The 15,906-nt window shown below is 46.5% G+C and overlaps 1 protein-coding gene and 1 long non-coding RNA gene across 6 annotated transcripts in view; one reads left to right on the plus strand and one right to left on the minus strand.

Moving 5' to 3' along the window:
• The window catches only part of NUTF2 (nuclear transport factor 2), a 29,586-nt gene that overhangs the window by 7,169 nt on the left and 6,511 nt on the right, over window positions 1-15,906 (plus strand). Inside the window, exons 1-5 of one of the 5 annotated variants that reach the window (XM_021408108.1) lie at window positions 3,058-3,070; window positions 3,822-3,824; window positions 8,683-8,807; window positions 10,109-10,180; window positions 14,336-14,434. In XM_021408108.1, coding sequence (XP_021263783.1) covers window positions 8,709-8,807; window positions 10,109-10,180; window positions 14,336-14,434 — 270 coding nt within the window. In that variant the 5' untranslated portion in view covers window positions 3,058-3,070; window positions 3,822-3,824; window positions 8,683-8,708. The other 4 variants (XM_021408107.1, XM_021408103.1, XM_021408104.1 and 1 more) reach the window with 4 other exon arrangements.
• Window positions 1,355-5,084, minus strand: LOC110404134. Its single transcript, XR_002442064.1, has 3 exons — window positions 4,754-5,084; window positions 4,220-4,388; window positions 1,355-3,755 (listed from the first exon to the last, which is right to left on the minus strand). It is a non-coding gene; the product is annotated as an uncharacterized LOC110404134 (long non-coding RNA).

Here is a 15,906-nt window from a genome sequence, read left to right on the forward strand (position 1 = left end):
TGTGTGTAAGGAGGCGGCTTGTGAGGGGGGATCCGGCGGCGCGCTTCCCCCCGCGGTGACCGCCGGCCTCGCACGGCGCCGGGCTGTGCTGAAATGAGATAACTGAAGGCTCCGAGTCTCAAGTTGTCCGGGTTCGGGCTGAAGTTCCTGCCCGAGGCGTTAGCGCTCCTCGTTCCTGTATCGCAGCCCGTCGCTTCCACCGGGAACGCGGCTTTAGAGCTGGCTTTGCGGCGTGTGTTTGCCTTAGCGGAACAAAGGACAGGTGGGTGCTGGCTGCGGAGCTGGGAGCTTGGGGCTGGCCGCCTCGGCCCCTGCCTTCCCCACGGCGCCCACCGGCGTGGCTGCTGCGAGGAGCTGCGGTCAGGCGGCCCGTTCTCCTTCTGGGGCTGACTTCAGGTTGTAGCAGCGATTGGGAGAAAAGAGACACTCGCACGTCGGAAGTACAGAAGTTACTGTGTCATCAATGAAACGCATCGTCTCATTTAACATTTAGGTTAGGTGTGAGGAAGAAATCCTTCACTGGTAGGGCGGTGAGGCCCTGGCACTGCTGCCCAGAGCTGTGGGTCCCCCGTTCCTGGCAGTGCCCCAGGCCATGGACGGGCCCTGGGCAGCTCTCTCCACAGCTGGGGATTGTAACTGGATGATCTTTAAGGTCCCTTCCAACCTAAGCCGTTCTATGAAAATACAGTGATATTTTTGCCTGCTTTTGGGCTGTTCAGCTCTTTCCCCCCCGAGTTTCTGCTTGTTTTGCTTGCCTCCCTAAAAGGCTGCAGCTTGTTCAGTGGGTAGCTTGAAACGTATTTGCTTTACCATCCGTTTTTTCTTCCATTCTGAAAATTCCAGCCACTTTCCGTAGTTCTCTCTGGTGGGGTTTCTCTTGTCCCTGCTGTTAATAGTAGGATCATGTAGTCAGTAGTGATGTATGGTATGTTCTGCATAAGGATAGTAGCTTATACTAATGATAACTAAGAGGTGATTTCTTTTGGTTGTTTTTAAACTCCCCAGTGTTGTGTGGCTTTAATATCTGTATTTGTGCACAAATGCACCTTTAAGTACCCTGCTCTCTGGAAGTAGAGACTGCAAGGAGACCTCATTACAGCCTCCCAGTATTTAAAAGGGGATTATAAAAAGGAGGACAATCAACTTTTTACTTGGGTAGATAGCGATAGTACATGGGGGAATGGTTTTAAGCTCGAAGAGGGAAGGTTTAGACTGGATGTCAGGGGGAAGCTCTTTACAGAGAGAGTGGTGAGGAGGTGGAACAGGCTGCCCAGAGAGGCTGTGGATGCCCCGTCCCTGGAGGTGTTCAAGGCCACGTTGGATGGGGCAGCCTGGCCTAGTGCCAGATCTGGAGGTTGGCGGCCCTGCCCGTGGCAGGGGGGTGGAACTTGATGATCCTTGAGGTCCCTTCCAACCCAAGCCATTTCATGATTCTATGATACCGTGAGCTTGCAGGAAGCAAAAGAGGAGAGAAAATGGGTGGTTGTGGAAGCGCGAGGTAGGTAGGTGCAATAGGAAAAGTTCTGTGGTTGTGGGTGTTGTGTTTTTCTTCCTTCTTTTTTCCAGGCATATGTTGCAAATCTGGAGCTTAAGATCTGAGACCATTGGTGCGGAGATGAGGTTTAACAAGCTGTGCTTACACGCCTGCAAAGCTTGTTGATCGTAAAGCGTGCTGGAGAAAATCTTCTGTGTTTTGAATGGTGTCAGCCAGTAATTAGGGAATTCTGTGACAAAACCTACAGTGGGGTAATACAATGCAGCTGTTACCTAGGTCCTCTTGCATTTAGCACCTCAGTAAGTCCACAGCGCTGTGTTTTCAGGGGTGCTTTGTGCTGCCTCCTTCAGGTTACTCATGCCATTGGCCACTTGGACAAACGTGCAACTGGAATTGTTTTTGGATGGGCCAAACTGAATTGTGAACAAAGGGGTCAGACTGCAGTTGTTGGTAGAAGACCTTGCAGGAATAAAACTGAATATTACTTCGGGTCTTTCCACGAATAAACCTGATTAAATTTTGAGTAATTGTCTGCTGGAGAAAAATGTAATGTTTGTCTTCCGTAGCTTGAAAAAAATAGCTTTTGGTTTTCTCTTAACCTGAAACAGCTGTCGTAATAGTCACAGAGATGGACAGATGGGAACATCTGACAGTCTGCTGTTTCTTGGAGATTAAACATTGTTGTTCTGCCTAGAAGGTGAGGAAAGACATGGAGCAGCTGTGTCATTCTGCCCCATGCCCACTCCATTGCTGAAGGTGGCTGTTCTGGAGCTCCTCCTGGGGAACAGAGCAAGGACTTCAGCCTTGTGTGTTTATTTCTATTCTGTTTTTTGGATTTCATCAAGAATACCGTGGGAAAAAAACGGCCTGATGCGTAGCGCTGTTGCTATCACTGAGCAGCAAAACGTTGTTGTCTTATCCAGTTATATATAAAATAATAATATGTGCCCATCTATTTGAAAATCATCTAGGGTGCTTCTGTGACTTGTGGATTGTCAGATTGCAGGTAGGGTAAGCATCAAACTGGGCACAGGGAAAGCCTTTCCAGAACCACCTCCCCCCCCCCCCCCATCCATTTATTTACTAGTGTCCCTGTACTTGCTAACGTCTGTAAGCACCAAAATACACTTCAGGTTGGCATAATTCCTGCATTAATTTGTTTTAATGAAGTTGGAGGAGAGGAAAAAAACAAAACTGAGAAGAGAAAAAATGACTTTCCCTATTTTTCAGGAGGAAACTGTCTGCTCCTTGTCACGCCTTTCTCACTTTCCATTTTTCAGCTGTGCACATACCCAGACTTAATTATTTCCAGGTTGTATTTAGAATCATTTCTTGCGTTCTTACCCTCTCATTGAGGTGCATTCTGTCTGCCCTGAGCTTGCTTTCTGTGGAGGAGCGTGAGCAGGGCTCAGCCCTAGCCTTCCCCCACCTATGGGATGGCTTTTCACAGAGGTGGGGGGACTGGAGGAGGCAAGAGGCCTCCGAAACTAGAAGGGATTCTGCTCAGACCTGGCGGGGGGGCTGCTTCTGTATGTGGACAGTGGAGCATTGAAACAGCTTGCCTGTGGGGGCTGCGTTATCTCCATTGTCAGAGGCTCTTGGGATCAAAGTGGGTGAAGGCCTGGGCAGCCTGGTGTGAGGCCCTGGTTGACCCTGCAGGGAGATGTGGGTTGGAGCTGCTGAAGTTCCTTCCCGCCTGAATTATGCAGGGATGCTACCATCATTTGCTTTGTTTCTTCTCTTGATAGTGTATGCCTTTGCTAAAGGCAGCTGATCTGCTACGGAGTGATTCTTGGTGTAGGTATTGGGTGATCTATTGAAGGGAAGAGTAACTGATCCTCTGACTGTGGTTCCATTGTGTTCTTAGAAAGCGTTTGCAGGAGGAACTCCTGCCGTGGCGTTTTAGTAGCAATAGGTAAGAGGATGAAGGAGAGATAGTTGATAAGTTGTTTACTGCTTTACATTCTTCTTTGTGGCACTCTAAAGGCTGCTTACTACTTCTCATTCGGAGTGAACCAAATGCACGTGTGGGAGAGGGAAGTGCAACAGGAACTGGTGGAGCTGAGGGTTCTTCGTTGTCTCTCTCTGCCTCTATTAATCAGTAGCAAAGGTGCAGCAGCAGATGGTCCAGACTGCATTTGTGTGGATCCCCAGGTGGCCCTGGGCCCGTAGCACCGGTTTGGAGGGAGCATTGCCGCTCTTGTTACGCTGGTCTTCTCATCTTCCAGGGAGCAGCCCGCCAGCTCGGTGTGTTTTTAAGCTAGGATGATGTTAAAGAGAGCTGAACTTCGGTGCAGCGGTGTGCGGAGACAGCTTTCCTATTCAGGGGGTGTGGTTGGTTTGTGCTCAGATTTCTCATGGAAGCAGTGTAGTCATACTCGGAAACTGCATAATAGATGGGGATTTTATCCCTTCTGCTAGTGTGCTAGAGTATTCTTTTTGGCTTTTCTCTTTATTTTTTTTTCTTTCTTCATTTCTGCCTATCAGAAAGCCTGTACTGAGCTTACTTGCTTGCGGTGGTGGTTGTGTGATTCCTTGTAGCTTCTTGCACAGGGCAGTCCCTTGCAGAGGGAGTCCAATTTGTAATGTAAATAGCTAAAGAATGCTACTTCACTCACTACTGCTCATACCTAAATACTTGTTGTTGACGTTGTCAAAAGTAGTAGGGCTCTTATGGAGTGCTGGCATGCCCTTCTTGAACTTGGAAAGACTTAAATTTGTTACCTGATAGCAGTGAGCTTGCGTGTGTCCGGGTCTGATAAAGCAGTAAGCACAGCTGCTGGCTGGAACAATTCTTTGTGGCCCTTCTCTGTCCTGCAGAGATGTGGTGACAGCCCGCTCCTCCCAATGTTACCAGCGCTCATAGGCTTCACGGAAAGCGATTTGTTGTCATCTGTCAGTGAATGGCAGAATAAAAAGGTGGCTTTTCCTTCACTTACATCTCTGAGTAGCGCTACAGCATGCTGACAGGATCACCTCCAGGTTGTTCTCGTCATTTCTCATTTGTTGAAGGAAGCAATGGGAAGAGACCCAACCAGACCCTGTGTTCATCCCAACCTCTCGTGCCCTGGGTCAGGGTAAAACAGGATGAGGGATGAACATAGATATGAATACCTAAGCTGTTACAAGATCCTGTTTGTGTATTTTATGGACAGAAAACCTTCTGCCTGAGGCCAGTGTAACCTTCGTGTCGCTGGAGGTTGTTCAGGGCCCATGTGAAGTCCCATCTCTTCCTGCCTCCCCCGTCTCATACCTTACCTTCTTTTTCTCCTCCTTGGTGCTACTACCATATGAATAACGCAGCCCCGCTTGGTATCAAGGCCCTCTGCTGTGTACCAAAGCAGTCAGGTCGAGGTTCATTCAGGCACTCATCTCTGTGGTGGACCTGTGTGGCTGGTGGCACAGGGCATCACGAGCTGGGGCCTGTGGGGATGGGGAGGGAGGCTTTGGGTTATCGAGCAGCCTTGGTTGATTTGGCAAGATTGAGCAGCAACAGAAGCACAGGGCAGTGATGCTGCAGTGGGTGGGGCCGTGCAGAACTTTTGTTTGGGGTGGCTTTGTTTGCACTGAGGAAGGGTTGCCATGGTGAACTGGGAAGTCTTGCAGGGTGTAGGTAGGCATTCCATCTCCTGTGCTGTGGGATACTGAATGCAGGACTTTTGCTGCAGGCTCAGGGATGTGGCAGTGTGGGGCTGCAGGAGGGTGAGCATGGGGTGAGGGCAGTGGGGATGCAGCTGCTGCTGTGTTGGTTAAGAGGTGTAGGAAGCGTGGGAGGCACACAGAGGGCAGGAGTTTATGCTAGGGGATGTCAGTGTGTGCTGAGGAAGGGAAACTTGGGTGGGTGTCACCAAGAGGTCCCCTGTAGAGCAGTGACAGAGCGCTGTGCTGTCACTGCGTACCTGTTAGAGGGACGGCTGCTGGCAGCTGTAACTTAGACTGCATTGGGCTTCTGCTTGAACACTGACTGCTGGCTGATGTCTGAGCTGGGGATGAGTTCTATAATATGAGCAGATTCCAAGAAATGTACCAAGTACCGTGAGTCCGAGTGTTACACTCCACTGAGGCTTGCTGCTAGCTCAGCCCTGCTGCTGTGCTTCTGGAAAGAACCTGCGCTCTGAGCTTCACACACAGGAAACATGAGGCACCATGGAGGAAAAGGTGACAAATCTTGTGGGGAAGAGTGACGACTGTATTCAACAAAACTATGTATGAGCAGCACAGGGGAGGAAAAAAAAAAAGTCTAAATTAACCAGGAGTCATTAATTTCAGCAGATTTTTTTGAGTTCGGCTCTCGCTTCTCTAACAAAATCAGCATTGTTGGATTTGTACTGGTTTATTTAGCAGTATTTTACCTAACAGAATACAAATACGTTTTTAAGGAGAAGGTAGCGAGCTTGCACGCTAATTTTAAAAACCATGATGCCACTTTCTAAATTTAAAATTCCAGTCCCTTAATTTCTGACAGTCTTAAAGGCTTTCTCGATTTCATGCCTGAACAGAAGGTGTCTGGTGCTTGTGTGAGGCTGTGCCTCGAGGAGCTGCAAGAGTCTGGGGCTAAAGGAGCTGCAGGGCTAGCGTACAGCTGCAGCTTGGCTTTGTGTGCTGGTGCAGTGAGCTCTTAAGGGGGAATACACATCGTGGATTAAACAGATTTCACTTAGAGCAAACTTGTTTAACGTGCAGAAGAATAAGCTGGCGGCTGCCGTTTACTAGTTAGATACTGTTTAATGAGATTTGCACTTGAATGTTTAGGAAGGATGTCTGATGCTTATCTGCGTTCACGGGGTGGAGCTGAAGCAATGGTGGGCCGCAGAAACTGAACAGAAGTGATTTTTCACTTGGAGTGTTTGCTCCACAGCAACCACCAGCCTGCTGTCCTAGACTGCTACCGCCTGTAGGTACCCTCAGGACTGGAATGCAAACAGCAGGCTTTAAAAAAAACAAATACTAGCTCTTCTGGTTTTCCAAACAAGGCATGGGCGTCCTCTCTTAACAGCAGGAAGTACAGGGGAGAAGTGCAGAGGGCCCTTGTCAGAAAGCTTCTGCAGAAGCTGAGAGAGCGACTGGCGTGCTTGTGTGTGATCCAGGCTCTCCTCCTTTCTCCAGTAAGGGCAAGTTTCGGAAGACCTGTGAGCTGTGCTGCCCTGCCAGGGTTCATCTTCTGCTTGTAAGAAGCACTGAAACTTTGTGCCTGGCCATGATACAAAGGTGAGGAAGGGGGAGCAGAAGTACAGAGGTTCCTGAGAGACACGCTCTGCGTCACTCAGTCGGGCTGCAATGTGCACAGAGGAGATCACAAGAGAAGGTTAAATCCCGAGGAAGACTTGCTGGAGTGGATAGCTGCATTCCCCAGGACTTTTGAGATGAGACAGAGGGGTTCGAGGTAGTCCTCATCTTGAGGGTTATGGCAGATGTCCCTAATCCTGGGAGGGGAACACGAGGCCTGTCTGCCTCTGATGCTGGTAGCCAAGGTGGTCTCTGCTGGTTTGGGTTGTGTTCCCCATCCACTGGGCTTGGATGTGTCTCTGCCACCTCTGTTGAAACCAATCCCATGAAGTTTGCTTAGCGTGAGCCAGTGTAGAAGGGATGGTATTAGGGGACACAGGGCGGTAAGAAGGCTTTTTTGATTGTGAAAGACAGAAATTGTAGCCTGTGCCATGTTAAGAATTAAACAGGGACGGGCAGGATAATGACAGAAGGCAGAATGCTTGAGCCCATAGCAGTCTTGCCATTCATTCTAGATCCTGAGGCTTCTTCTGAAAGGCGTGTGCGTGTCTGCAAGGTCTATCCTGACAAACACATACTGAAAGAGAATCCCATATTGCATGTTTTGGTTGCTTATTGCTTGTAGGGGAAACTGAAGGCCTTGCGCAATGAGCTCGTGCAGATGTAGTTCCCATGGGATTATTTGGTGCCTGCCTGAAACCCGGTTGCTTGTGCAAATTCAGGAGTGAGGCAGCTCCCCAGCAATGTTGTGTGGGAAACATTTGCTGCATCTGGGGAGATTCATTGGCAAGTCATGCTTGTGCTACTCAGGCACAACCTGGAATTACTGTATACCTGGGGAGCTGCATCAGATCTGAGGTGTGGGATGAAGGCTGTTTGAAAGCAAGGAAGTGACTTTAGCAAGGTTTTCTTCCAATACAAAATCCATCAATACTGTATGAGTTTGTTTACTTCATGGTAAGAGATTCCTGAGTTCAGTGCTGACCACGTTGACTGGGTGGTTGGTAATGAATTATGGATATTTCAGAAATGGGACAGATGTGTTTCATGTACTGCTTCAGGAAAAACCATCGCTTCGGATGCTAACCAATGCTAACGGAGTCAGGTACCCATCCCTGGGGAGGTTGGACTTCTAATGAGCTTGTTAACTGCCACAATTCTAAGAAGGAGTCAGTCTGTGAATCACACAGCAGTATGGAGACATGGCCTTTTCTTAGCGGAGCCTGTAGGAGCAGCACACCCCGTGTAGATCAGATGTGGAGAGCTGGAAGCACAGACTGTTTCAGCTGAAAGGAATGTTCTTTTAGTTAGGGGAAACTTTAATTTTACCACCACGTCTTGAAGTTACTCTGGGTTCAGTTATAACCAGTGAGCGTGCCTCAGCTTTAGTGATGGGATAAGAGAGGAAAGCAGGTCCTAAAGTAAGCTCGTGCTATGCAGGTAGCTAGTTGAAGTGACTGAACTTTGACTGTGTACCACTAATAGGACGCTCTTCTTAGAGGGACCTGCGTGTGGTAGAATGCACTCTTTGGGAGCTGAATAGGTAAATAAGTGCTGTAAGCCTGGCAAACAATCACTGCTAACACTTGTGTTGTTAACAGTCAACGAGATCAAGTCAGAATAGCAGCAGCTAGCCAGCTTTTTCAGATGGTGACATTTCTGAAATCTGTGAGTGTAAGGCGGTAACATTTACTCACTTTGGTTCTTGTTCTCTGCTTCCGTGAGTTGACCTTCCACTGAAATAGCACTACAAATCACCGAGTGCTCTAACACAAAATAAAACCATTTGGTGTCCGAGGCGTTTATTTCACACAAGTCTGGGATGCAGAGATGATGTTTGTCACTTTCCTAAGGAATAATTTTGGCCAGCTGAGGCAGTCGGTGTCCACTGGTGCTTCAGCCAAGGGTTACTCTTATTTACCCGATTGCTCTGTCTGATAATTCCTTGTTTTCTTTTACAGTCACCGGCTTTAGGTGAGGATTCAGAATGGGAGACAAGCCTATCTGGGAGCAGATTGGGTCCAGCTTTGTACAACATTACTACCAGCTTTTTGATGCAGACAGGACTCAGTTAGGAGCAATATATGTAAGTATCTAGAAAAGATGCCCTGTCCCATCACGTGCCTAGGCTTCTTTGTTTCGATGTGTGGGAATACATAGGGTGGGATAGTGGGTTTTATCCTGACTTGGAATATCAGTCAGTGCAAACAGCACTTGCTGAACTTACAGTTTTTGCCTGCAGAAGATGCAGAGTGCTCTGTGTATGATTACCGGCGGTGAGGAATGCTGCTGGGTGGCCGAGCTGTTTCAGCAAGGCACTCAAGTCTGACAGGTCTTCCAGCAGCATGTCCTGTTTTTCTGACCCTTGCTGGATGAGTCACACGAAGATTCACCAAGTTCTGGAGGATTTAAGTTGTAGGAACACCATCCGATGTCCCTCCCAACCCCTCAGCAGTCTCTGCCAACACTGATAGCATTTGCTCTTTGGATTCTTGTGTGTTTGCTAGCTGCTGCCTTCTTTTGACCAAGGAACTGTGAACTGAGAGCCCATAAAGCAGGGAAAAACAAGTAGCCAATGTTTAATCACAGCTCTAAATACGAAGGCACGTAACGGTTCCTGTCATGCCATTATTAAAACACTTCAAATCCTCAGAATACTGGTAGGAAGTACAGACTAATTAATTCTGGAAACATGGCCACCCATACAATGAACTCATGTGCTCTTTCTGCCCTTAGGGCCTTTTTACCTTTCATCAGCATTCAGTGGAGGTACCTATGCAGGAGCAGACTGTGTTATGCCGCACGCTGATGTAGAGTTGGGTGGAGTTCCATGAACATGCAGTTCCTTGCCTGTTGCTGTTGCACCCAATGTAGTGTCTCTGTGTGCTGTCTCTCCCTCGTACACAGGAAGAGCTTATAGGCTGAAGCATCTCGATGGTTTTGTGCCATGCAGGGCTGGCAATCTGTTAGAAAACCTTTAGAGGCATGTTCCCCTTTTCTGGGTGTGAATAGGAAATACAAGTTGGTACCTTGGTTGGAAAAAAGTGTGATGGTACAAGACATTTTATCAGGTTTCATTTACTCTATGTATGCTTGACTTGTGTCTGTGCTTTTAGATTTTCTCCTGAAAGCTAACTTTGATCCAGAGTCAGGAACTTTTTTGCTGGTAGAATCGCTATAATGAAACTCAAATCTACCTGATTAATCCAGCTGACAGTTCTAAACTATTTCAACCTGCTCTTTGTGGTTTCTTTCCATCTCCCTTTGAGGTAGTTTCCAAATAGCTGGATTCTAAGGATACGTGCCAAGTAAGCAAAAAGCTCTTAATAAGATTCGTGAAGTGTTACCTAAGCAGGCTGATGACTTCTGTTTTCCCTTTTCCCTCAGATTGATGCATCATGCCTTACGTGGGAAGGACAGCAGTTCCAGGGCAAAGCAGCTATCGTTGAAAAACTCTCTGTAAGCCTCTAATCCTTACTGAACATTTTGGGAAACAATTCTGTAGACTGTAAATTAGCTGCCTCTTAAAAATGCGAATTCAACTTCAGCAGTTAAATTTGAATTCGTGCTTTGAATGTAGTCTCCAAAAAATGTTGCTCGTCGTTTAATTCTGTGTAGTGGGGTGTTCTGTGGGTGGCTCTAATGGTAGAGTGTTAATTGACTCGTTTAGCTTGCAAGGTTATTTTGCAACTTCAGTTGCATTTTATATTACTCATTATTTTAAAAATGGGAATAACTCATAAGTTCTCCCTTCAATCTAGAGGAATGAAAGGTGGTTTTTGTTTAAGGGTGCTAAGGAAGTAGCACAGCAGACCTGTTCTTTGGATCTCTCTGTGATAGAGGCTAACCACATTACTGCAGGGAGGGTTTTGTTGTTTTATGATACATAAACTGCAGATTAGTTCTGTAGTGAAGAACCTGGTTTACCCTTAGTGCAGCATCCCTCAGTTATTCAGGTTTGAGTAGCTACAGCTACAGTTCAGTGCTCTGAAGCCAGTGTTTCTTCTTGCATCAAGTTAGAGGAAAGCATTTTGTGGTGTACACACACTGAAACTCTCCATCCACGTTCTTTTAGTTGAACTCTCAGAAGTTTTTATCTTTCTGAGATACGCATCTTCTATAAAGTGGGTGTGCTTATAAGCTGTCATGGGACCTGAAAGTTTTTCTCTTGCAAGATACGTGGAAGGTCTGCTTTACAGCTCCAGCGACATTCTGCTCAGAGCACGGTATGTCAGACAATATGATGCAGTCTCAGGCTATCTGTCTTGCACTTCGAGAAGAAAATTTCTGTTGCTTGGCCACTTGTGGTGTTGCACAGCTCTTCCTCCTGTGTTTTGGGGTCAGTGCTTTCATCCGAGGTATCTTTAACTGTGAAGGCTGAGATTTGCTCTTGGGTCTGTGTTTTAGGTGTCTGCATTGCTTTTGAGAAAGCCACACACCTCGGAAATAGTACAGCTTGCAACTACTCACTTCTAGATGAGGCATGAGGAGATAATCACGCTCTGGAATTGCTTGTTTACTCAGTGTTCCTTAGACAGCTGGGCTACCAGCCATTTAGACACCCGACCAGCTAAAATTCGCTTGGCTGCAACATCTCAGGCTGCTGCCTTGGATCAGGCCCAGTGCAGATCACCCTCTTTCCCACCAGTGTTGTATCATCTTTTCGCCTTACCTGTTTGTGGTGGAAGTTGGACTTTGTGCATTCACATGCTTGCTGCAGTCTTGCTTGGTGAACGGAGGCATATTTCTTTTCCCCAAGGAAGTATTTTGATTACATCCATCTGCTTAAAGTAAAGAAGAAATGCAGTAAGATTATTCTGTGCCCTTCCCCTGCTGTGGCTTGTTATGGAACTGTATCATCTTGCCCTGACTCTTGCCCTGTAGCTGTCAGCACTGAGCTGCATGGGTTTTGTTTGCTCTTTTAACCTAATGAGTTCACCTGCTCTGTTTGTGCTTCTGGAGTGTCTGAGCATTGTTGGCACGTCGCTGAAAGCTTTGCACCAGAATTCTTTTGCACTTCTGTGATCCTGTGTTCTTCAGCACTGGGCCCTAAGCACAAAGAGGCAGGTTTTTCTCTTAACAGCAAGATCTCCGCTGTAAAACAGCGGTGCTGCAGCACCTTTCAACCTGCTCTGTCAGATGATGCTGATACAATTGGGCAAGGTCACAAAGATGTTGCTTTGCAAGCACTTGTGCACCTGCACCCTTGTAAAAGAGTGGGAGCTGACACTCATGCCTTCTGTCTTAATTGGTGCTGGAAGAAAGAGTCATCTCAGATAGAGTGCCTGTCTCCTTTAGGAGGGCAGCCTGTTTGGTGCGAGCATTTGAGATAATCCTGTAGTTCCAGGAGCTTCATGGAGCAGGGAAGAAGCTGGAGTGGGTAGCTCTAATGATAGGGCATTTGCAGACCAGCTTTGGTGTTTGAGATCTCTTCACATCTCTTGAAGAATCCTGCTACAGTTTGGTTGTCCTCCATTAACCAAACCTATCCAAAATCTCTGCCAGTAAGGCCCTGGATTTAGGTTATTGGATGTAGTAGGCTTCTCAGGCTGGGCATCTCAGAAGGTGAGAGTAGTGCTTGCAAGTGTGATAGGAAACGGTCTCTGCGCTGCCAGGTCCATCAGAGAAAGTCAAGGATGGATGCTGTATAGTAGGTGGCTTGCTTCTCATACTTCCTGCTTAGTCTGCAACCAGGGCTGAGTTTAAACTACTCCAAAAAAAACCTTATTCTTGCAGAATTTCTCAAGACTTAAAAGGAGAATTCCGCAGTTCTGATAGTGAAAGTCCAGAATCTTTCTCAGAGGATGGTAAAAGCTTTGCTTGTGGCTTTTCACTCATCAGCCACTTTTACTATACTCTGCACGTGAAGAAATCCTTCTGTGGTACAGGTGGGTATCCATAAGTAACCATCCTTTTGAGGTAGTTCCCCTTGATCTTAAATGGTGGTGATGGTGGCTGACCCTACTCAGTCCAGTCACTGCATTCCAGGAGGAATAGCTTGTTTGACTGCCCAGCCATTAGGGCCCCTTTTCTCTGATGGGGTCAGTGGAGTGTCTTTAAACAGGCACCACTGTGCCCAGCCTTGTCTCCAGTTCCATATCACCTATTTTGGTGGATTCCTGGGTCTGAAGCCTTTCCTTCCTCCCTGTCTTCCCTTCCCAGTCACCACTCTCACTGACATCTTGTTAGGCTGGAAGCTGGGTTTCTGCTCATCCCAGTGCCTTGCTGAGACTGTTGCAGGACTTGCTCAACACGTAGCTGTTGTGCTGAGGCCAGACTAAGTTTTGTAGTACTCGCATTTGTCCAAGGAGGGGTGTGTGGTGTCCCAGCCTATGCTTGTACAGGCTGGGCATGCACATCACACATTCAAGTTCAGGAAGACGACCCTGGAAAATGTTCTGCAAACCAGCTGGCTCATTTTTCCAGTTCATGGTAGTTTGGCATTATTAACCCAGCCAAGAGGAAATACTGGAGTCTTTATTCAAGGCTGTTCTTGAATAGTGTCCCTCTGCGATTGGAGGGCTGCTCTGTATGCTTATTTTGTTCCCCTTGGTCCTGATCCTTCCACAGTTTTGTATTCTCTCTAAGCCAAGGATTTAGCTTCCTGGTATTCTTCCTGAAACCTTATAGGTATAGTGCCAAGTTTGTAGTTCACGTTATTGCTAGTAGCACTTCTGCCTTCTGTTCTTATGTCTGTGCCTTCTAGGAAGTCTTTCAGGCTCTTTCTGCCAGAGGGTAATGCAGAACTTGACAAAGGGCGTGTTTAGGTCTGACTTAAGCCTCTTAAAATCAGAAAGATTGAGTGAAGCCAGAGTACATCCTACACATTTAAATGACTGCATGCTCCTTTCCTGTGCAGTGCACTGACTCTTGGTATCAGCCACGTTACTGCCTAGAACTCCATCAGAACTCTGAGAACCCCTAGATATTTGCAGGTTTGCTGCTTGGAGCCATCAGTGATTGGGACATGAATGTGGTCTAAACTGAAAAAGAAGGATCACTCCTCACTATCTGGTGTTTTTCAGTGTATGCACCTTGCACTTCTAACTCTAGATTTTTTTTTTCTTCTCAATGTATGTGCTTGGGCTGTCCTGCCTGGCTCATGGCAAAGACGTTGCAAGTTGCTGTTCTGATTCTCCTCAGTTGTCAACATCAAGGAAAAAAATCAAACAAGAGATGGAGATGAGGAATTTCAGGCTTTGAATGCTAGTTCTTGGTCAGTCTGTTCCTATTTATAGTCACTTTAAGGAAGAAGCATATTTGGAGTTGTATGGTAAACCCTGTGTGTTAGATCATATACTCTATTATTATTATTCAGAACAGAGCTTTCTGCTTTCCTCATGTGAACTTCAAGCTTGCAGATGGAGTAAATCTCTTGAGGCCATGCAATTAGACAAGGAGAAGAGGCTAGTTAATAACTATAGTGACACACCTACTTTTTAAGCACCATGACACAAAATAAGTGTTATGATCAGCCCAGCTGAGTGGTGTTGAGGTGCAGAAGCTCTCCATGCAGTACTACTAAAGTAGTCCAATACTTCATAACGTTGGGTTTGTGTTTTGGGAGTTTGATAATGCGATGACTCTGTGTTTGTTTTTCACTTTTCATTACAGAGCCTTCCTTTCCAGAAAATACAACACAGCATCACAGCACAAGACCACCAACCTACACCTGACAGCTGTATACTCAGTATGGTAGTGGGACAGCTTAAGGTAAACTCTTTCCGTTAAGCAGTAACAAATGCTTATATCTTAGATTCTTGCAGGATACTAAATCATTCCATTTCTGAAAACAAAATACTCTCTCCAGTGGGGAAGGAATTCTGGTAAGGTTGCACTGGGATGTCATTGCTCTGCTGTTAAAGTTTGTCAGGAAGGTACTCGCCCCTTCAGATAGCTAGCACTAGGTAAAATCCCCTGTAACTTGACAGTCATTGGCTCACATCCAGCGAGGTACCGTGGCTGTACTATATTATGCACACAGGTATCGTAGGGGCTCAAGAAGCATTAATATTTTCCTTATTCTGCTGTAAGATTTCAGTGTCCTCAGTTGTGTAGCGTTGCTTTTCAACGCTGTTCCTGGACAACAAAAGCATCTCTAATTGAATGTTCTTTAACACTTGCATTGAGCTGTGGTAGTATACATCTTTTGTTAGTTGACAACCCTTCAGTGAGACCACACTTCTTTGCTCTCTTAGGGTACAGAATCATAATCCTGATGTTTACCTTGGTAGGCAAGAGCAGTGAGAATGTTCCCTCTGAGATCAAACCCTTCTTGCTGAAAGAACTTCTTGTGAAGAAAAGCCAGAATAGTTTTCAGGCTGTAGTATGGTTATGTTGCTGTTTAAGTTGCAGTACTGAACTGCATGAGCTTGCTCAATTTCTTTTGAAGAAATGTCTGCAGCCCTGGTATGTTATGACGAAAGTTAATGATACTACTTAATGAAAGAAGGTGTCCTAAAATCTGCAAAAACCTCCTGTATGTAAGAAGTTGCCCTCACTGGGCAATGTTTTATGGTTTAAGTGTGAAATCGCCGTAGTTTGACAAATCTTGTCCTGATAATTCTGAGTTTGGTCCAGCCAAGCTGTCAAGTCAGGACTCCAAAGCCATCCAACCTTTAGACTTGCTTTCGACCCAGTTTCTCTTAAAACAGCTATTTAGTCTTCCTTGTCCTATTAACTTTGAATGGCACCTCTGTTAACCTTCCGACTTCAAAAGAATGTACTGTTAAGCAAACCTAGGATTGAAAGCTTAAATCTGTTTGCCTAGCTATTCCCTTTCATTTTTTTGGGCATCCACTTCTAAGCCTAACACAGATGGCTTTGGCTCTCCTGAAAGTTGCTCCTGCTTCCTAGCTGCAAGTTGGATTTCTTGTTGCTCCCTCCTGCTTGCGTGTACTTGAATGAGGAAAGAGTCGTGTGTGGCCACAGAAAGCACTGCACTGCAGGGCAGGTGTGAGGTCAGACGTGCTGATCTCACCTGTCTGATGCCTGGGTGTGCACAAAACTCAGTGATGTAACCGAGACTCCTTTTAGGTCAATATCTTGGGCCAGTCACAGCTACCTCTGCTTATGCACAGTCATGTTTTTAAGGTTACTGTAGAATCAGCAAGCAGATCACAGCTGGTTTTAAAATGAATAGTTAAATGCTTGGAAATGCTGATCCTCACTGAGGAAGTGTTCAG

This window comes from Numida meleagris, chromosome 10 (assembly GCF_002078875.1).
Source record: "Numida meleagris isolate 19003 breed g44 Domestic line chromosome 10, NumMel1.0, whole genome shotgun sequence".
Classification (NCBI taxonomy): domain Eukaryota; kingdom Metazoa; phylum Chordata; class Aves; order Galliformes; family Numididae; genus Numida; species Numida meleagris.